This window comes from Clytia hemisphaerica, unplaced genomic scaffold, assembly GCF_902728285.1.
Source record: "Clytia hemisphaerica strain Z4C2 unplaced genomic scaffold, Clytia hemisphaerica genome assembly, whole genome shotgun sequence".
Lineage (NCBI taxonomy): Eukaryota > Metazoa > Cnidaria > Hydrozoa > Leptothecata > Clytiidae > Clytia > Clytia hemisphaerica.
The window spans coordinates 271,243-294,050 of NW_027103573.1; the positions used below are offsets into that span (position 1 = coordinate 271,243).

The following is a 22,808-nucleotide window of genomic DNA, read 5'->3' on the forward strand; positions in this document are numbered from 1 at the left end:
ATCTATGTGTTAAATGTTGAAAAATTTTTACTACCTGGGTAGTTAAAACTGGTAAAATTAGCAAATTATAGCTATTTTTGTAATTCTTTAATTTTTTGGATGACTTTTCTGAAAAAATCTGAAAATTTTTATGACTTGAAAAAATTTTCTGTTGGAAAGTTGTTTGCTGCAAACAAAAAATTCTCGAGTTTTTTTCTCAATATAAAAAAGACTTTAATTCTAAGGGCAAAACATTAATTTTTGCACAAAGTGAAAAATGTGTCACAGAAATAATCATTTTTTAGCTTTTTTTGTAAAATCAGTCCGAAAAGCAACCAAAAAGTAGGTGGTCTTTATGACAAATTGTCCCAAAAACTTTTACTACCAGGGTAGTAAATTACCTCTTTGTAAAAATTCGTAAAAATCCTTTTACTACTCATATATGTCTGAGATTTTACTACCGACCCCCCCCCCCTGTCAAAGATCCTTTTTTAAGTTAACTTTGTCTGTTTTTGTCTTAATCAATTTTTCCTTAAGTCCCTAACTTTCTATGTTTATACATGGACATGTTTATAGAACAAATTTCTAGCATTCAGTAGTCTATGTTCATAGCCTCGAATTTCATCCATTTTTAGTTTGAACTACCTGCAAAGATCATTCCAAACAGGCACATTTTTGTTGTACTCCCGTCGCCTGCTTGTCAGACCACATAGCTTGTGTTGAATCTATTTTGTCATATGGTTCCGTATCTTGGACCCTAAACAAAACGCCTTGACGGTAGCTATATAAAAATGTTGCAGTCATCCTTTCATATCTCCTGGAGAGACCGAACATCCATCTATAGCTGAAATTCATGGAAATAAATCCACTCGAATACATTAGGCTTACAGTGTGATAAGAATATGTTAAATATCTCTATCCTCCCTATAAAAAACTGAAATGTATTTTAAAATAGATTACTATAGAAGATGGGATTATTTTTTCTCACAAAGTTCACTTTGGAAAGCAAGGAATATAGCGATTATAGCGTCTATTACAAAACATTCGTAGGGTATTTCGTTCTCAACATAGACGTATATATTAATTAGTATAGAGTGTATGAAAGTATATAAGAAAATACAGAACCATATAGCAGAACAAGACCACAAGTAGAAATTCGTTAACAACTGTCCAGCTGTATAGATAATCGAATTTGCAAGCATTTATTGTGTAAGTGATATAAACCCTAGTTCAGGTGCGTGATCGTGGATTGCGAAGCTGTCTAAATGTCTGTAGTCAGCGGTTACTGATCGTGTCGGTCGTGCAAGCGGCGAAAAACAAGGAAGAGAAGGTTCGAACTTCCCCTGAAAAGGAGGGGGTATCGGCACGGATTCCATCCCTTGTTTTGCATTTATTCTTTACTGAAAAATGTTCAACGCACCCTAAAAATTTGACGCAACCTGATAATTTGACGCGCCCTGATAATTTAACGCGCCCTGATAATTTGACAATGACTTTGACTTTAGTATTTTTATTACCCAGCCATGTTACAATGTAATAAAGCGGAAATGATATAAAGTGTACTGCCGATAAATGAAACGGTTCGACTTTAGGCTAATCTCTTAAGAAATAATCATTTTGCTAAGGACATCTTCGACACCTTGATTCCTTAGAAAATGCCGAAAGCTAATTACTATTACATTTAGATCAAACTTTATTATTTGGTTTCTTATAAAGAAAATACTACATTTCAAATATTTCAAAGCACGTCCGTCAAAATTTTAGGGCATGTCCAAACGCCGAGGCGCGTCAAAATCCTAGGGCGCGTCAAAATCTTAAGGCGTCTTCAGCTCTAGCGTAAATCTGAAAAAAATTATGAGTCAACATTGAGAAAAGCTATATTTTCTTTATATTTGGTTAAAGGGAATTTCCCCAAAATACGAAAATCCGTTATTTAAGGCGAATAAGAATTTTCCGGGAAAAACCATTTCAGCCATTCTTTAGAGAATCTTGCCCCCCCCCATCTTTGTACAAAAAATCAGAAAAAAGTAATTACAGGATTATGCAAAGTCCAAAAAACCCTATTTTTAGCTTGTAAATTAAAATTGATGAGTAAGCAATAACGATATCACTCTTATTTAAAAATAAAACCTTTAAATTGAAGACAGAAGATATACTTCAAAAGAACATTTTCAAACGCAGCTTGTGATTACTCTTAATTAAATTATAATCAACTATGCTCAAATCAATTTAAAAAACTTCCTCAGAGCAATTTAAAAAAACCACAAGTAAACATTTTTTAAAAGTGTTCAGAAGTTTTCAATGCAAACGTGAAGTAATACTGTGTAAAGAAATAAAGTCTAGAGCGACATGGACTGCTGATTATTTAGATCTTTCTAGTTCGTGTATGCGGATCGGAGAGATCTAGGTAATCAGAAGACCGGGTTGCAATAGATGAGCCTTAATATGGTATAAAAGAGCCAAAGGTACTTAAATACCCTCTTGCATACAAGTAAATTTTGAATTCGTTAGTTAAACATAAAGTACTATCGTATTTAAAAATAAGATGTAAACAGTGGAAAAAAATCTCTATGGAAAAAAGACAGCATGTTCCATATTGGCTAATAGGGTGTAGAATTTACAAAAAACAAATGCACTTCGAATCTCATGCAGTTTTCGAGTGAATCGATTTTTAGTTAATCGATAGAACTTGTCAAGTTCTTTACTAACGGTTTTTTCGAAGTTTTGAAATTAAATATATGATGCTATCAACGGATTCAGTGTGAAAAGTAGATAAAGAAAATGGGGTTATTGGTTAAGTTTCGACCATCTTGTGCCGAGAAATGGCATTTTTAAGGCGAAAAATCGACATTTTTGGCGTTTTGCGATGACGTCGTCATTTTCCTAGGAGCATTTTCAGAAAAAATCATTCCCACGGCTGAATAGCCCTGAGTTTGTAGTATTCAAAAATGGTTATGTTTTAGTGTCTAGATCTCGAGATAATTCATTTTTAAGGTGAGTAAATATGCTAAAGAACTACTGACTCAGCAAAACTCAATCCGAATAAAGTAATTCAGTATCTTATCTAAAGATATGAAAGAGGGCAATAAGCTTTTTTTCATTGCTCTTGTACCAGGAATGACAAAAATGAACCACCTAGTTCACAAACTTCGTCAAGTGTGTGACGTCGAAGTAAAAGAAAAAAATTATTTGACGTCAATAATTCTCAACTTCAGTTGAGCTAGCTAGAATGTTGCAACTGAAATCTCATTTGGATTTGGTGCTCAGTGAATGCAGACGTTTTTCTTCTTTGAAAAGTATACTGTTATTTTTTGTGAAGCTTTTCAAAGAATTTTTCAATTATTGGATTATTTCTTCGCCAACATGGAAGCAGAACTTCTTGGAGAGAATGACGAAGAAAATTACCAATGGTAGGTTTTTGATTTACTTCCATCAGTTAAAACTTTTCTAATTTCTCATTTTTTGACATAATTTTCAAAAGCGACCGTAATTTATAGGTAGAGCGTTCGGCTGTGCAAAGTTAAAGATTTGATCATCGGCAGAGGGTATTTCGATTTCTCTCGAGACGACACGACATCTCTCTGTTTAGAGAAGGGCCAAGGATAAGCGAATCGAAGGAGAAAGTGAGGTGCTAGGTGCCCCCCTACCTTTAGATAGAAAAAGGAGTCTTTGAGTCGCCTCAAAGTGCGGTCGGAACCTTACTTACCCCCATCTTTTTAACAACATTTATCAACCCTAAGGTTTTCAGTTTTTCTGTTTGAACAAATCTCTTTTACGACCTTCTGGTAGAAAAAGGATTCTTTGAGTTGCCTCAAAGTGCGGTCGGAGCCTTACTTACCCCCATCTTTTTAACAACATTTATCAACCCTAAGGTTTTGAGTTTTTTTGTTTGAACAAATCTCTTTTACGACCTTCTGGTAGAAAAAGGATTCTTTGAGTTACCTCAAAGTGCGGTCGGAGCCTTACTTACCCCATCTTTCTAACAACATTTATCAACCCTAAGGTTTTGAGTTTTTCTGTTTGAACAAATCTCTTTTACGACCTTCTGGTAGAAAAAGGATTCTTTGAGTTGCCTCAAAGTGCGGTCGGAACCTTACTTACCCTATCTTTCTAACAACATTTATCAACCCTAAGGTTTTCAGTTTTTCTGTTTGAACAAATCTCTTTTACGACCTTCTGGTAGAAAAAGGATTCTTTGAGTTGCCTCAAAGTGCGGTCGGAACCTTACTTACCCTATCTTTCTAACAACATTTATCAACCCTAAGGTTTTCAGTTTTTCTGTTTGAACAAATCTCTTTTACGACCTTCCGGTAGAAAAAGGATTCTTTGAGTCGCCTCAAAGTGCGGTCGGAGCCTTACTTACCCTATCTTTTTAACAACATTTATCAACCCTTAGGTTTTCAGTTTTTCTGTTTGAACAAATCTCTTTTACAACCTTTTGGTAGAAAAAGGAGTCTTTGAGTTGCCTCAAAGTGCGGTCGGAGCCTTACTTACCCTATCTTTCTAACAACATTTATCAACCCTTAGGTTTTTATTCTTTCTGTTTGAACAAATCTCTTTTACAACCTTTTGGTAGAAAAAGGAGTCTTTGAGTTGCCGGAAAGTGCGGTCGGAGCCTTACTTACCCTATCTTTCTAACAACATTTATCAACCCTAAGGTTTTCAGTTTTTCTGTTTGAACAAATCTCTTTTACAACCTTTTGGTAGAAAAAGGAGTCTTTGAGTTACCTCAAAGTGCGGTCGGAGCCTTACTTACCCTATCTTTCTAACAACATTTATCAACCCTTAGGTTTTGAGGTTTCCCGTCCTTCTACAACTCTATATGAATTATATTTGTTTGTTTGTAGGGCGCATGAATCCGTCAATACATCTTATTACGAGTTAAATACGACAAGTAGATCACCAGAAATGTACGTCCAAACGATGCTTGAGCAGATATACGACCCAGTCCCCGAGTATGAGAGAGGTTTCATTGGCGGTAAAAATCAATTGGAAAACGTGGTAGAGCTCGCTCAGTATCTCAACCATTTGGTCAGTTACCTCACGAACATTGTAAGCGGAACAGACGCAAGCGGAACAGATGCAAGCGATTTGCAACAAGACGCAAGCGATATGCAACAAGACACGATGGTTGCGCTGGAATACTATTCTGGTGTATATCAAGTCGTGGTAGAACTCTATGAGGATATTTCAAATCAAGGCACGGAAGAAGCGGCCTACGATGACTTTGTATATCAAGACGCTCAAGAAGTGGCCGACGAAAACGTAGCATACCAAGATTTACACGAAATCTTTGATAATATTGTATACCAAGCCGCACAAGGTGGGTTTTACGAGAACCTGGAATACCAAGACGCGCAAGAAGAAGGGGCCTACGAAGACGTTGAATACGCTCAAGGTCTATATGAAAACATTCCATACCGAGGCGCACAAAAAGAGGTTTTCGAGAACTTGGTATATCAAATTATGCAAGAAGGGGCCAGCCAAAACGTGTCATACCAAGACAGACAAGAAGAGGCCTACGTAGACGTGTCATATCAAGACGCGCAAGGAGAGACCTACGTAGACGTGTCTTATCAAGACGCGCAAGAAGAGACCTACGTAGACGTGTCATATCAAGACGCGCAAGGAGAGGCCTACGTAGACGTGTCATATCAAGACGCGCAAGAAGAGACCTACGTAGACGTGTCATATCAAGACGCGCAAGGAGGGGCCTACGTAGACATGACATACCAAGGCGCGCAAGGAGGGGCCTACGTAGACATGACATACCAAGGCGCGCAAGGAGGGGCCTACGTAGACGTGTCATACCAAGACGCGCAAGGAGGGGTAGACTGGTCATATCAAGACGCGCATAAAATCCCTGAAAAAATTGCATATCGAGACGTGCAAGAAAGGATTAATAATAACGTTGAACGCCTACAAAGAGACACCAATCTTGATCATGACGAACAACACGTGCTAGACGCAGTCCACCTTTTATTCAATAGCGGACCAGAGATGGACGAAAAACATCATCGTGATGATATCCAAGACGACACAAATCACCAATCAAACTATGATCGTATCGAATGTGGATATAACGATAAACTACTTCAAGAAACGATAAATTCAAAGCAAAGCCAAGAAGGAGAACATCGCCATCAGTCCTTTATCAATACCACGTTTACAAAACAATCTTTGCCAGCAATGTCATACGGCAATACCACGCTCACACAAGCAATGACCTTTGGCAATATAACCTTCACGCATCAATCTATACCAACAAATAATATGTTGCCATATATAATACCAGTTAGGTAACAACAAGACCTTTCTCGAGAAAGAAGCTTTTAAGATCTAGCTTCTGGAATGTCATCATAATACTCCCTGGTGCAATAATATCAAATTGCAGGAAAAATAATTGATAAACGGGACGGTGCATGGTTCAGTGGGCCAGGATTTGAAAGAAATGAAATCTTTGAATCCATGCATCAACACTATCATATTCTTCTTGTCGCGAAGCTTGAAAGTATGGGCATAAAAACAACATCATCGGGTCGGCATCATTTTTAACTTAGCCAATGGGAACTTTGACATTCTATCTCGAGAAAGTTCAAACAAAAAAAATCTTCAGCGCCTTTATCTAATGTAAATACATTGTTACCATCATTAATTTAGTATTTCATGGAAACATTATCATCTTGTTTTTTTGTAAAGGAAATATAGTACCATCTTAAAAGTTGAAAATTGATCATGTGTTTATTCCATGTCTCATCGCGAATATTGACCGGTCGAAATAAATGTGTAAGGTCAAACATAATATAGCCTGTCCCACTCAGACCACGGGCGATTTTTCCTTTTTTGTAAAATCTTGCTTTGTGCCGGTCTGCTACATTTAAATGCATTTTATGTCTCGCTGAGGGTGGGGGAACCGACTCAGTGTAGACCCATAGCCTGTGGAGTAAGATAAATGAGGCCGAAATTTTCACAGAGGTCCCTTATGGGTCCTAGGACCCCCAGAAAGCCACAAAATCGAATCGTAAATCTTTGGACTTTTAGACCAGCGGCTGAGGTAGTGAATTGTGTCACTTCGTAGGGCACTCCTTAGATCAGGGCAAATTTTTGATATCATGCTCCTAATACCATGTTCATGCTAATACATATTGTACCACAACATACAAAACTACTTCAAAAAGACCATTTCTAAAGCGTAATGTAGTTGTACAGCCAAAAGAAAAGGTACTAAATTTTGCAAAGACAAATGGACAAAGAAAAATTAGCCATACCTTGAAAGAGCCAGTCTTTTGGAAATTTTCACACTTGAAATATAGTTTCTTTCCATCTCCCAACAGTTGATCGAAATAACTACAAGTCATAACAGGCGTCACGTAAACGTGGTCTTTAATTCTTTCCCTTGCTTTTAAAATCCCATCCAAAGTCACCTCATCTTTAAGATGGACTTTCATAACAGAGAGTGGTGCAGCTTGGGCGGTCATTTGGGCGGTGAATGATTTTTGAAGAGTTTGTTTGACGGTGTTTATGGTGGATGGACGATTAAAAAGTGTATGTAGATTCTTCACTTTCATAAGTGATATTGATTTTCTAAGTATTTTAACGTTTTGTTATCTGGAAATAAAACAATGATAAATGGTTGGAATCTTACGGTACTAAATATACACGTTTTTTATTAGAACTAAGTTTATTAAGGCGCTGAAAATCGATTTAAATTTGAGAACATCATAGGAACATCATGGCCAGCTTCAGTTCAAGCATTTTAAAACACATTTTAGAACATCATTTCTTAAAATTCGCAACGGTCGTGCCAAGAACAGAATTTAATTTTCCCAGTTTTTTGAGTTTCTAAATTTGACGTAAGGATTTTTGGTGAAAGTTATGAACATTTAAGTACATTCAGCCTCAGCCAAAATTTAGGTGTTCTAATAAAAAAATGTATACCAAATAATTCTAAAACGAAAACTCTTTAAGAGTTATGCAAGACATTTGCCAGACGAGTAGCCTTTTTTATAACAGAAAATTTCGAAAAGGTAAAAATGAGCCGAGCGTCTGTCACAACTTAGTTGAATTGTGCTAATAAAAAAAAATTCTGAAATAACAAGATCGTTTAAAGGTATTAATGAATCCATCAAAAATCCACATTTACAAAAAAAGGAAGGTATGAGGAACTTCATAATAATATATTAAACTAAACTATTAAAAAAAATCTAACATAAGGGTGTTGTGTTCATTTTATATTTTAGAGCAGTGTTATGTGCAGAAAATCAAAACAAAAGTGACTGTACTGTAATTAAAACAGTATCGCAAAAACGACCTTAAAGTTGGGACAAACAAATTAGTCTATATGTAATCATATGATAACGAATGCAATTTGAGAATGATTGCACGAGTGATTTTTTTGTTATTAATTTTCCTAGTCCGAAAGAACGAGGAAAATTCGAAACAAAAAAAAACTATGAGTGCAGTTTTCGAACTGTACGAGTTATTATGTGATTACGAGCTAATCGCATTTAATTGGTTTCACTACTTTTTTCCAGTAAGAAAAGTAAATTACACTGAAACTTTTATATTTTTCTCTTCTCTCTATGTTATTCTTTTATTGTTGTTTATAGATTTTCTTTCTCGCGGAATGAATTTCGAATGCGATTAAAACGTTCGATGAAAAAATATATAAAAAAGAACAACCTTATAATCGATTTTGTAAACATTGGCGCGATATTGAAAGGTGTGATTAACGATTAATTGCTCTCTACAGAATGCAATTAACAATTAATCGCTCTCTTTGAAGGGGCGCTAAATGAGAAAAAATAACTCATCGTGCGATTACTGATAAAAAATCACTTTACTATAATGATGATCCCGTTTCTCTCGACATTGAGACTTTCATTAATTTTTTTTAAAAATCCTAACAAAATAACTTTAACACAAAAAATAACTTCATAATCAAGCTTTAAAAATGATCCTGGTAGAATTCTCCAGTCAGCTATAAGGTTTAAAAATCTCTTTTAAAATTGCATTACAACAGAAATTGAAATAGAAACTAAAAATAAAACTCTAATTAATTGAACTTTAAAAACCATCCTCAAGGGAAAAGTGAAACTTCAAAGTGAAAAAGTTCTTTACTGATATAATGACTGACGTCAAATGGACCTATCCAATCACTATTAACACGATCACGTTTCCCGACTGCTTTACGTAGCACGATTTTACCCCAGTTTGATTCCTCACCCGGTATAATCCAATCCTTCGCCGGCTCTTTCTTCTTTCGGTCACTAATACAGATTTTAAATTTTTGTGTAAACGGCCAACTCATTTGGTCATCAAAGACACCTTTCATGATTCGAATTGAAAAATAGACGTCACCGTGTAGTCGATCAATTCGAGCACGGAATTGAACTCGGTATCCAGGTGTTTTTGTGTAGAAAACACTTCCGTGTTGTACGGGTTCAGTAGCAGTTTCCATCTTAGTATGTCTCCGTATTGCCCACATGATCGGTGCTTGAGATAAAACAGGGACTGTGATCAAATCATCTTTGTTGACAAATTTTGGTTGTTCCAATCGGTCTCCTAAATAAAGAATGAATGAAAGTTGATTAGCTTGATTTAGAAATGCATCTATAATAAGTCTGTTCGAAATTTATTAAGTGAAACAAAAGATAGTGTGATTTCATTGATGATAATTCAGAATAGATTTCAAGTGATTATATGTTATCAAATATAGATAAAAAGTGGAAAACATTTGGACGGTAAAGATTGAACAATCTAATTTTTAGGTTACGTCATATCTTCCTTCGTTTCGAGCGTAGAACTCCTACTCTTCGGGATACGAGCACTGCTCTTGTTTTGAATATTGAAATTCTCCGGATAAATCGCATGCCACCTAAGCCAATCAGCTGTGTTTTAAACATTCTTTTATTTGAAATCTCTTTTGTGAAAGTTGTCTATTATGTTTAAACCTATTAATAAGCGATTCCCGGTGAGGGTTACTAGTGGCCGCCTATAGCAGTGCCTATAGACCAAGAGTAAGGCCTAAAAGCCTGAAGCTGTCAATTGTGTAGACTATCTAATTTTCTGTATGATTGCAAACCTCAGGAAAAAGGAAAATTGTGTTATCACAAGCGATTTGAAGTACAAATGAAATAGAATGTTCTCGAACGCTCATGACCGTTCCATAGCGTTCCTGGAACGTCTGGGAACGATCGAGAACGCTCGCGAACGATCCTTTGTATCCAAAGGTTAATATTTAACTCAATAAGAAAGTTCGCGACCTTTTTGCAACGTTTAAGAACGTTCATGAACGCTCTACAGCGTTTTTGAGCGTTCTAAAGACATCCTTAAAAAACTGATCATAATTTCCCGGGGAAACAGAGTAATTTTGCATTAAAAAACAACCGGTAGAGTGGTTAATAAAAGTCCATATCACCAATAAATGTACCTGCGTTTTGAGACGATTGGTTATCTGTTAGCTGGTACAAATACATGTGAGCTTTCTCAAAATACGATAAGTTTTCTTGTTGTTGTTGTTGTTGTTGTTGTTGTTGTTGTTGCTGTTGTTTATTAGAAGACCCTTTTGCTGATGATAAAGTTTTGCTTTGCGATTTAGGTGTATTTTCTTTTCCTGCTTTTGGTGTTTGCTGTTGTTGTTTTGGCGGGTCTTGTTTTGATGGTGGAGGCGGTTTGCTATCCCGGGGCGTATTCTTTGCAGAAGACGTAGAGCTGCTAGCTGGTTTGATAGGACTTTTTTCATCCCTCACTTCGCTTGTTTCTTTGACTTTAGATACGGGCATTTCTCTATCAAAATAAGCATCGTTGATTGTGATGACATTTTTAAGTTCTTGTTGAATCTTCTGTTTCTGTTTTTGTTTTTTGGCGCTTTTGGTTTCAATGCTTTTGGTGGATGGTGTTTTCGTTTTATCTCTGTGACTGCTACTACTCGTTTGGCTTGCCAGTGATTCTCTCGATGTAGATGGGGCTTTCTCAAGCTTAACCAAACGTCTCTCTAAAGCATCGTTTCTATTTTTCTCAGTTTTCAAAGAGTCCTTCAATTTTTTAATGGCATTTACATTATCTATGCACATCTTCTTTTGATTTTCAATCGCTTTTTGTTGAGCTGCTTCAACTTTACGAGCAGACTTGTCAGCTTCTTTACGTACAATATCCAAAAACAGATTCTTACAATTAGAGAAAGTTTTCGAGTCCCCTTTTTCGAGGACATCCAAAATAGACAGCATTTGCATTTTCAAATTATGAAGCTCAATTTCAAAACGTTCGATATTAGAATCTGTTGTTTTGTGAATCTCGTCAATCAGTTGCTTTTCCATCAGAGATAACTCTTTCTTAACCAACTCCGTACCATCTCCAATACTATCTTTCAAATGCAAATCACTCAGTTTAGATTCTAATTGATCAAATCTGGATCCCAGCATTCTCAATTTGTTTCCTGTTTCTCGGGATGACGATTCTGAATTCGATTGGACGTTGGACATCTTCTTGATTGCCTCTTGGTAATTCTTTTCAATGTCAGCGATAGAATTGACAATATCTTGATAACATTTATCAGATTCTACTCGACTCTCTTTAGGCATAATGTCTTCCTCCTAGAAAACAAGTATACAAATTAAAAGGGCCTACGATCTGCTAGGATTACTATACTTGCTGATCGCAGGGGTGCACTGGTCAGGTTTAATCCTACAGGGGACCCATTTTTTCAACTTTTGAATCCCTGAATTTTCTATTAATTTTTAACGATATAAAGCATCCTATGAGGAACTGATTTTTTCAATTCATTTCACATCCCTACCTGAGATCTGTCCAGTAGCACATTTCTGTACCTCCTTTAAGATTTTCGATCTATAAAGCTATTGATCTAATTAGAAAATGTCAATACAGTTTCTGGGTGTACTGGGTACGCAGAAAAAGTTGAAGGCTGCCAAACTTAAAGCATTGTTAAAATAAAATGGATCTTAATATTTTTTTTAAACTTATTCCAAGCCTTTTTACTTTTAACTTTTATACAGTTTGGTTCTGTGCGAATGTGGAAAAATTTGATCCAAAATTTCAAATAGTTAAAAAGCATACCTCAAAAGAATTTGAAATTTTCAAGCCTTAAAAATGTAATAAATAAACTTGGTTTGAGAATGTGTTTTTTTATAGTTCAGCTGATATAGCCCAAATTACCTTAATAACAACTACAGGTTTTGGTGGTTGCAGTTGTGGTGGTGTAGGCTCATGGTGGACAGCTCCAGGTTGTGGCAGCTTTGCTCTCATCTCCTCCAATGATGGAATCATGGTTTATTTTTGGCTTAAAAATAAAACAAATTTTTTTCTTTATTAAAAAAGACAATAAACGCACTAACGAACATAAACTTCAAAACACTACAACGATTGATATAAAAGTCCCTCAGGAACTAAAGTTATATTGCCAGAGGTACTAGACTGTGGAAAGAATTATTGACTATTGAGAAAAAAAATACAGGGAGCTACAGGATGATTGGTAAGAAAAAGAGTATCAAATAAAAAAAAGAAATCTCTACAACGTTTAACTCTAACCTTTCCCGGGTGTCTTATCTTTTAACCAAATTTGGATCGTGTACTGTCCCCCCGTGACATAATTTCTTGTTTAAGTCAAAAGTTATCAGAAAGAGCATCGTTTACTGTACCAGTGTCGTTTGAAACGACTCTACAGGTAGTCATTTTTCTCGCTTCGCTCGCGTTAAATATGCCGTCCAGTTTAAATGACAATTTTTCAGGAGAAAGTGGGAAGGTAATAAAGAATAGTGCAACTCTTTGTTTTTAACAGATCGAAAAAACATAAGACAACCCTAAGTTGCTTTTTTAAACCCTTGTCATAACTTTTCGAATTTAAACATAAAAAATGACGTACACATTTTCCATATATTTCTCTTCAAATATTAAAAACAAACATTACACTGTGTTTCACGCACAAGGCGATCATCAGATGTGGATAAAATTTTTTCTACGAACAAATTCTACTTGTAGAAATCGAAATACCTAGTCCCAAAGGGAATATCTAAATAAAGCGCTAAAATATAAAACATAATAGGATAGTGATTACATAATGTACATGATTAAAAAGTTGAAAAGGTGCAAATAAAAGCTATTTGTCCGGAGGGACTGATTTATAGTTCTTTACAATGAATCTGTTTGTATGCATGCATTTAGAGACTAATTCAGTTTTTTTGTTCACTAGTTTGCGTTTGGAAGTGATAATGTGAAATTTTTCTGCCAAACAAAGGTTGCACGTTTTTGTTCCATTTTTGTATGATGCAGCTTGATCAATAATTTCCCAGGAGAGAATTGGGTCAGTGACGCATGATCTTTTCTAATCCCAATAGTGGTTTGAGAGCTGGGTGTGGCTTGTAGCATCTTCGTGTCTCAGTGTGTATTTGTGTGTGTTCCAACGATCCTTGAACGTGTTGCCAGTGAGACCAATGTAAAATTTGCCCGGGTCGTTGATAGTTGATTTGATGTGACATTGGTAGATGACGTTTTTTTCAAGGCAATTTCCTTGAAGTGGACAGATATTATTCGTACGACAGTTACACGCTGGGTCGTTAGTTGTTGGATTTTGATTGTTTGAAAGCACTTTCTTATTATGTGAAGAAATACACACTTTTTAACAGTAACGACGACTTGAATATTTTCATAAGAAGAAAGAAGTGAACTAATTTTTTCTTATGCTTTATATCGCCTTTTGAATTGAATGCTGCTGTTGTCCACAAACTTTTTGATTTTTATGTTTTGATTTACTTTTGAAATATTCTTTTCTATGAAATGAAATTGTTTTGTTTTGAAAAGAATTCGAATGTCATTAATAAATACGATCGTTAAAATACATTCGAAAACATTTAAAACAAAAGAAGCGAGAAAAAGGCAAGTCTGGGCAGAAATTAAAATTACTAAATGTAGATGGGCCTTAAATTTCAAAACAAAGGCTGAATAAAGTCTAAACCAAGCTCTATCCGATCTTTTGCAACTGGCGCGAATCCAATAGAGCAAATTTGTGGAGCAAGAGACTAAAAGTCATAATTTTAAAACACAAACAAAGCGAAAATGAAAGTGGTGACACACAGACACACAAAGCACCGCTATTAATATATAGATTAGGTCAGTTTTCAAGACTGGAGGCTTTATAAACTGATAGTCATTTTCTACTATTTGGCAAGCATGATCCTTCCCAGTATCATCTTACATCATCTTAGATCAGCCTATAACACTCTCCGTGTTACCTAGTAACACATGGTAACAGGGATAACAAAGGGGTAACACAGGGTAACCAGGTTGAAAATGGTGCCCCTCTGAGGGGGAAAATATCTACCTCACCTTTAAACACCCCCTGAAAGGAATATAACTATTTCACAATTGTTTTATCTTAATTTGTTGTTACTAAAAAGGGTACAATTGGTAACTTACCTGCTTATAAGCAGGTTCTAGAGGTGACTCCTAAGAATTTAGGTGACCCTAGAATTTAGGCGGCTCCTAATGGAAAAACATTAAATGCTCCATGCAAGAGAGCTGTTTTATAGAAATGATAATAGTACTTTTATTATCATTTTTAATTCTTTTTGTATGTGCAGAGCATTACATAACTTTAAAGTTTTTGAAAGAAAATGCAAATGTTTCTTCCAAGAGAGAGGCGTTACCTGATATTTTCTTGACAAAATATATTTGCCCATGAGATAATTATTTTGTAAATATTAAGTCATTTTGTCAACGTAAGAACAAGAGATAGAATAATTGATGAGAATGGCATGGCCAGGCCCAATTGGCTAATCCTGTGACCAGACCAAATATCAACCAAAGATCTGCGTCTTCATATTGATGGATCCATCAACGGTTTGCATCACGTCATCAAGCAAAGCTTAAACACAGCTACTTTCCCAGCAAAGTGGAAAACATCTAAAGTAACACCAGTATACAAAAAAGGTGTCAAATCAGACTGCTCAAACTATAGACCAAAATCGCTAATTGTCAATCATACCTAACGAGCTACCTTAGTAACAGAAAGCAATTAACATCACTAAAATGGAGTTGAGTCCAAGTTTGAAGGAGTCGTTTAATTTATGGTGTTCCGCAAGGATCTCTAATTGGACCACCAAGTTTTTCCATCAACACAACGTAAACGATATGAGTCATTGTATTGAAATTGACTGACATATTTTAAATTATATATTTATAACACGGTTTGTGTAAAAGGTTACAGGTCACAGGTTACAGGTCAACAAAGTGCAGACCGGAAAAAAGATAATAAGATCATAACATAACATAACATAACATCAATACATAACGCATTAAATTACAAAAAAGTAATACATGTTATTTAGTTTAAATAATATTTTAATGGTCATTCTGTATATATTTTTCGTGTAAACAATATTTCGACCTGCTTGGTGCAGGTCTTCATCAGGTCTAAACAATACAAACGGTTGAAGGCGCTACCTTGACTTTTTTGACGTCAAAAAAGTCAATGTAGTGTCTTCTCCCTAATGTGCGAGAGCATTGGCTTCCAAAACCTAGATGTCACATACTGACCATCGTCTAAATTAAGACCATGGTCACTATGTGGCGCCGTCTGACAGAATTGGATTTCCAAATTTGTTCTCTTCAGTCTTTAAAAGCCTAGCTTCGTTCCTATTAAGTCCTTGGGTACAGTCTTTAGCATGGTTAGTTATACCCGAAATGTCCCATTTTTCATCTTCAACGTTCTGTTTGTATTGTTTAGACCTGACGAAGACCTGCACCAAGCAGGTCGAAATATTGTTTACACGAAAAATATATACAGAATGACCATTAAAATATTATTTAAATTATAATCTACATTCGTATCAAAAGTATGACACTAAAGACAATGTTATTTAGTTATCATAAAATGACAATTGAATAGAATAACAGCCTAGTGACACTTACTTACAAAAATAATGATAAAATCATAAAATATGATGCCTAACAAGACAAAAGCACGAAAAATATTTATTATACAAAATATGATGTGGATAGTGTGAATGGATATAAAACGGCACCAATCAGAAGCTTGTGAGGTCCCTACTAAGAGAGTGGTTTTAGAAGGATGAAACTAATTAATCATTCAAGTGTGATTTTAATGACTTAATGACAATTTTTGACAAAAATATTGACAGAATCACAAAATATCATGTCTTACAAGAGAAAAACACCAAAAATATTTAGCATACCGAATGTGATGATAACAATATGGCTGGATATAAAATTACACCAATCAGAAGCTAGTGAGTTCTCTGAGAAGGTAGTTTTAGAGCGATGTGTTTTATTATATGTAACCATCATATAACATTACAAACATTACAATATGTAATATACCTGTTATACGTATAATATGGTTTCAAATATTTTCTGGGCTGCGTTATACACGGCGCAAACTGCGAAAGATCGATAAAAGCACATGGTTAAATTTTGATGTTTGAAATGGTTTTATATGGATGAAATTGCTTGAGAATTATGTTTTTTATAATTCTTTGTGTTTTCCAAACATTTTCCTCTGCAATGACATTGATTAGAGTCAACCTGTCATCACTGACATGTGACCTGTAACCTGTAACCTGTGACCTGTAACCTGCGGTTTACACAAACCGTTTATAACACATAAGATTTACGTATTCTAAATCCTCTTCCTTAATTTCTCAGATACACTTTTAACTTAGCCTACCTCCTTAGTCTAGCATAAAATACACTTTGCCCTAGCAGCGGTTTTACTTTTTTGTTTCTTAGGTCCACATCAGTTTTTACTGCCAATATATATGAAATTGTATATAGTTTGTATATATAGTTTTGTATATAGAACCTGACCTGTGTTGACAAATAAATCATTAATAATGATAATGACAATAATGGCTATATTAAAGGCAGCTCATTCGGTACAATTAAAATATTTGTTGTAATTAAGCTTCCGTCAACTGCTCTAACTTGGGACTATCTGACAAAACATGGGCAGCACCAATTCAGCCACCATTTCACCGAACCTCCAAAGTCATTGATTTGAGTTAACGAACGGCGTATTAAAAAGAACATGATTTCTCTTTCGCACAGAGTAGGCTTTTAAGTCGAAATATGAAAAAAATCCGTAGCACAAGTGTTTCAACCGGTATTCCAATGAAGCCATATTTTGGTTTGTACCGAAATTTTGCCCACTTAAATCAAAACAACAAAATGGTCAATCTTGCTAAAGCAAAACATTGCCGCCACGGCATTTCTCTGGATAAAAATTCTGGTCACGTGACCATCCGTGATTTCCCCAGATTAAAGTTGTGTCTGCACTAACACGCGGGAAATGGCTAGAAAAAAAAGAGAAAAAACCAGGGGTCAAATTAAATTTTTCTCCCTTCTCGCAGCAAACATAAAAGACTTTAAGAGGCCATTTATTTAAGAAAGAGGTGTTATATCATAAATAAATTATTGTTCACTCATAAATAAATTATGTAAGTATATAAGTGATATTTTAAGTTACAAGTTCATTAACAATTTCATAGTGTGCAAGGGGGTTCCAGGTCCCACCTGAAAATTCAGGTCCCACCTTATCCTAAAATTCCCACCTTCAGCCCAGACTCCCAGATCCCAGCTAAAAACAAAAAAATATACTAATTCGAGGAACAAAACAAAATTTCTTTACCGTAATATGAAGATGCAATATATTACATATGTTTAACTTTCCATTTGCCTATGACCTACATTAGGGGTAGAAACCAATCAAGTAGTCAGACGGCTTAGAAGTAAGTGTGAGTCGTTAGATATAAGTTTGGCATGAAATTATGGCTAATCTTCCAATAAGAAGTTTTGGGGAAAATTTGTCCTGATAACTACAATATTAGTATAAATAAGTGGGGATCGCCTACAACCATAACTGCAGGGAGGGAGGGAGGTAAAATATTTCATCCTGTCAGCTTTCAGTTAGAGCGTCGACTTGAACAGGGAGATGTGATGGCCATTTTGAACATGACGTCACATGGCTATTAGCAAAGTAGACTCAGTTGGCGGAGGGCGGCCACCCAGCCATTCGAATACTGTATATAGCGCTTATCAAATAAAAGTTAAACCGCAATTTAACCTGTGTTAAATCCAAAATATATTAATATGTCTATTATATACATTTATGAAATATATAAAAAAAAAATATATCATAAAATCATAAAATCTGAAAATAAGAAATTTTACTTTAACTTTTTCCAAAACACCCAAAGTCCCACCTAAAGAAATTAACTCCCACCTTAACTTGTTTCTCCCACCTAAAACCTGGAAAACCCCAAATCCCACCTGAAAATTTTCGACCCAAATCAGCAAAACCCCCCCCACTATTCTGGGGGGGGGTGCACACTATGAATTTTATTTAAAAACAAAGCCCCCGTGCTAGATGATAATTTCATTTTCTTAACTTATGGACCCATTTGGAAGTATTTGTAATACAGATCACCATGGCTCGCCCCTCCCCCCCCCACTTTTTTTTGGGGGGTGTAAATCTAAAATCAGCCTAAAAGTGGGTGGGAGCTGTGTCATTTTTTAAACTCAGGGGGGGGGGCCTAAAAAAGTGGGGGGAGATGAAGGGCTGCACTAAAGTTCTGGGGACTAATTAGGAAATTGTAAAAATATTTTTTTTGTTGGTTTTAATCTTCTGTTTTTAAATATTCTACTGTTATATTTTTATCTGTGCGAGAGGGGGTACACACCACAACCTTGAAAGTACTTTTTGCAGGGACCTGAAACCTTTACATTTCAACTGGGACCTTAACCTTACTGAAAAGTGGGGGGACATAAAACTTAGGGGGGACCTAAATTAGTTGTGGGGACCTAGAACCCCATTCGGAGCCATGGATCATTTGGCAGTGTAGTTGCAGCCTATACAAGAATTGGAATCCAAAGTCTGAAGTCGTAAATCCTTGCCAGTGACCCCGCAGAGAAATTTTTAGTTGGCAGACAGTGACTTTAGGTTGGTTATAGGAAATCGTTTTATTTTGAAATGTAATCTTCACTTTAGATGAATACTTTTATTTATTTGGATTCATGAAAGGTTCAAGGTTTGTTTACTTTTTATTTCAAATTATTTCATTGATTTATTGAGCTGCAATAGCTGATTGAAAAACAAAGATTTTTGATAGTTATCAGCTTGGGCTTGGCCGTCATCTTGAATTTTTTTTCTCCTGTACTCGGCAATTTAGAGGTTGTTTGTAATACGCGATTTGGCTTACGCGTAACACTTGTGGTAGTGGAACAAACAAACACAGGCGAGTGTCTCTGTCTGTGCACTCTAAGAGGAACGAAGAAGTATGATTGATAAACTTGGTGGAGTTATCAAAACAAATTTGTTGTCAAAGAGATTTAACAGTAAGTGAAAATACAGGCCAGATATCAAACAGTCCCCATGTTTCAACCAATCGTCCCAAGTAGGGCGGTCATCGAAAAATTGTTCTATTCACGTCACCCGCCCGCATCATATTTTCCACTGATTTTCCCCTGCGGAGATGCGGAAAAAAATCTGGGAAAAGCAATTTGTTCTTTCAAAGTATAGCTTTTTTCTAAATTGCTCTGACGGCCAGTAAGTAAGTAAGTAAGTAAGTAAGTAAAGTAAGTGCTTGTGTCAATGTATGTGTGTGTCAATGTATTCTCTACAAAGGAGGAGGGAGAGATACAGAATTATTTATATTTGGTCGATACTAGAGGGTATAGTACCAAATTTCAGCCACACTGAAGGAGATAGCACTGTAAAAGGTGGTGTCTCGTCTTCAACTACAAGCCGTCATGGTCAAAAATGCCAACTACGAACAATCGAACGAAGTAGCTTTTGCAAATTTATTTGTGAGAGCTTAGCTGTACAGGGTCCAAAACTCTTCAACAGTATTCCCTCTGACATACGAAATATCACTGGCTGTTCAAAAGATTCATTCAAGAAACGACTCGATAAATATCTGTGCTCTCTACACCGTGAGATTGGGTAACTTGCATCATTGGAGGCTAACATGCATAGCCCTCAAACGAATGACCTGGCTGGTCATTAAAATACAAAGTTAAATCAAAACAAAAATGGTAGACTAGAGCTGCGAGAGCGGAGCTGCGTAGTTGTTTTAGAGCCTCCATTGATGCAAGTTACCCAATCTCACGGTACCCGACGAACCTGTTGGGCTCAACGAGCTAAACAGATATGAATATCATCAAATCAAACTGAAGTATACTGAAGTAAGAAGTAAAGTCACACCCTGAATTACTGACGTGATTAAAAAAAAACTGGGAATTTTTTTGACCGCCCGTCCGCCCGCATGCATTTTTAACACCCGTTGCGACGCGAACAGAGCGTTTTTTTGATGACTGCCTAGAGAAGTTTGACGGTACAAAATTCGTACAATGCAGGGCAGTCAGCCAGGGCAGCAGGGCAGGGATGGGAGGGGCTGCTTGTTTGTGTTGTTTTAGATTCAGCTCATCCCCACACTCCGCAATCTAGCTTTTCACAAAAAGGCCTTGCTGAACTAGATAGATGGTTTTGTTTAGAAAAAATGAATACGACTTACATGGTATATATAATCAGAAAATTACCAACAAATGATGACCACAAACAATCAAACTTGAGCAGGAGACCCAAACACGGCGAGTGAACTTCTTAAGATTATTCCAGTTGTGGCCGACCGTATTGAATAATGGTTAGAATAATTGTTTCGATCTTTCGAATGAATCTTCATAATTTAATATACCTAATTCATCCCGGCTGGTCCCAGCTGAACCTCTGACCAAATCAACATAGTTTCCATATACGTCCGTAAACAAAAATTTAACAACAAGGGGGTATTTAAAACAGTAAAAACAAGAAGATTACATCTTCTGGCCTTGTTCTGGTACACCCGTGGAAGCTATAAACGAAAGTGAAAGTGTTTTTCACGATAGAAAGCAAACAACCAGAAAAACCGGATTTCTGGTATGACCTCTTCGACCTTCGTAATTATACACATAAAAGCATAACTTGCATTATTTGTGCTGAATAATCGCCCCAAATAATGTAAAAGAAAACAATGTAATTGTAAAGTATATGCTATTTTTTGTCGTCTCTTCATCTTGCATTTCAGCTGTTTGTATATACCAGTCAGGTTGTTCAGGGTTCTGTTCCAAAGTCTGTCCAGATATAATTGGCAGTGGAAAACAAGAATGCCTGTAACTTTTGATAGTCAAATATAATTATGAATTTTTTTTTGCTTGTTTCAGAGAATCAAAAGTGCTATATTTGAGTGTATTTTTGGTTGAAAAATTTGCGATTTTTAGCGGTTAAATTTGCGATTACAAAAATTAAGCTTTTTTCTACTTATGCTATAACATTCATTTTTACACCAGTGGTAGTTCAACCTTAGGTTAAGAAGTTTGTTAAATTTCAAGGCGAACAGAAAAGTCCTTCGGAAGATAGGCAATAAAGCTCATACTGATCTTTTCAATAAAAACAATTATACTGTGATTTCACTTCGTTTCGAAATAATCAATGATATCAATAACGCCAATGCACCAACACTTAACACTTTCCAACTTTTAATTGCACTTTTCAAAAAAAATAACATAACGCCCATTTTTAGTAATACCTAAGTATTTGATATTTCACAGAAAAGTGCGTGCTACCAAGGAGTATTTTGGGTCCCATATCTTCCGAAGGAGTTTTTTGTTCGCCTTGAAATTTAATAAACTTTTTAACCTAAGGTTGAACTACCACTGGTCTAAAAATGAACGTTATAGCATAAGTAGAAGAAAAGCTTAATTTTTACAATCGCAAATTTAACCGCTAAAAATCGCGAATTTTTCAACCAAAAATACATTCAAATATAGCGCTTTTGATTCTCTGAAACAAGCAAAAAAAATTCCATAATTTCTACTTCTACTTCTATTCAATTATTCAGAGGGTACATACGTACAATTTCCTGAATGTAAAATAAAATGGTAATAAAATAAAATCTATCTGAATATAATAAAATCTAGAATTTAATAAAAAGGCAACCACTTTGGATTAAGAGGTAATTGAATATTGCAGAAAAAAGAACTTAGATTACTGAGGAATTTAATTGGTTACCAAAAAGAGCTACATGGCTGTATTGACATTGAAAACAAACTAAAAGGCTAAAAATGTGAACGATAAAAATATGTGAAGGATAAAAACAATTCTGAGTAAAAACATTTTATTAACTAATATATAAAACATAAGATAAATTGAAATAAATTAGATTGCAAGGTTGAATTGAGGAGAAAAACTATACTATATAATTATATTTGACTATCAAAAGTTACAGGCATTCTTGTTTCCACTGCCAATTATATTTGGATAGACTTTAGATTGATTTGTTGTTTTTGCTCTCCTATACCCGCCATACCTACATACCTAATAATAATAATAAGAAGGTTGGAATTGCCATGAAGGTAATAAAGATATAGATGGAGAGAAAACGTCTCTGTAATGATCTAAATGGAAATGGTCGTTGAAATCTTTTCAAATCTATTCAAAGCGGCTTTTCTTTGATGGACCATCACTGGAAGCAAAAAACATCAATTTATTAATTTATAAGAACAGGAAGAGACTGTTTGGTTGATTTTGAAAAACTTAATTTTGCCGAAAATCCTTGTTAAAATGCGATTTGAAATAGTTTCAACTGATGTAAGACTAAAAGAGTATATTAATTTCATAGGGACACATTTTTGGGCTGGCATTTTGTTAACATTGAGAGTTGCATCACATTATCATTGAAAGTTTCTTATCTAAAAATCTTCACGTCTAAGTGGGCAGCGGTTTTCATACTCTGACAAAATGATCGATACAAGGTTCCTAATCG

At 35.5% G+C, this 22,808-nt stretch overlaps 3 protein-coding genes across 3 annotated transcripts in view; 1 reads left to right on the forward strand and 2 right to left on the reverse strand.

The window, feature by feature from the left end:
* The window catches only part of LOC136801136 (serine racemase-like), a 29,953-nt gene extending 22,370 nt beyond the window's left edge, over window positions 1-7,583 (reverse strand). The window contains exon 1 of the mRNA XM_067057757.1: window positions 7,248-7,583. Coding sequence (XP_066913858.1) covers window positions 7,248-7,547 — 300 coding nt within the window. The 5' untranslated portion in view covers window positions 7,548-7,583. The remainder of the gene's footprint in view (window positions 1-7,247) is intronic.
* Window positions 3,245-6,676, forward strand: LOC136801135 (uncharacterized). Its single transcript, XM_067057756.1, has 2 exons — window positions 3,245-3,389; window positions 4,827-6,676. Exons 1-2 carry the CDS (start codon window positions 3,250-3,252, stop codon window positions 6,280-6,282), a joined length of 1,596 nt encoding a protein of 531 aa, XP_066913857.1. The 5' UTR covers window positions 3,245-3,249; the 3' UTR covers window positions 6,283-6,676.
* A 476-nt stretch (window positions 7,584-8,059) lies between the features above and the next one.
* LOC136801139 (uncharacterized) lies at window positions 8,060-20,708 on the reverse strand. Its single transcript, XM_067057759.1, has 4 exons — window positions 20,523-20,708; window positions 12,154-12,277; window positions 10,412-11,573; window positions 8,060-9,543 (listed from the first exon to the last, which is right to left on the reverse strand). Exons 2-4 carry the CDS (start codon window positions 12,262-12,264, stop codon window positions 9,059-9,061), a joined length of 1,758 nt encoding a protein of 585 aa, XP_066913860.1. The 5' UTR covers window positions 12,265-12,277; window positions 20,523-20,708; the 3' UTR covers window positions 8,060-9,058.
* Window positions 20,709-22,808: the final 2,100 nt, after the last annotated feature.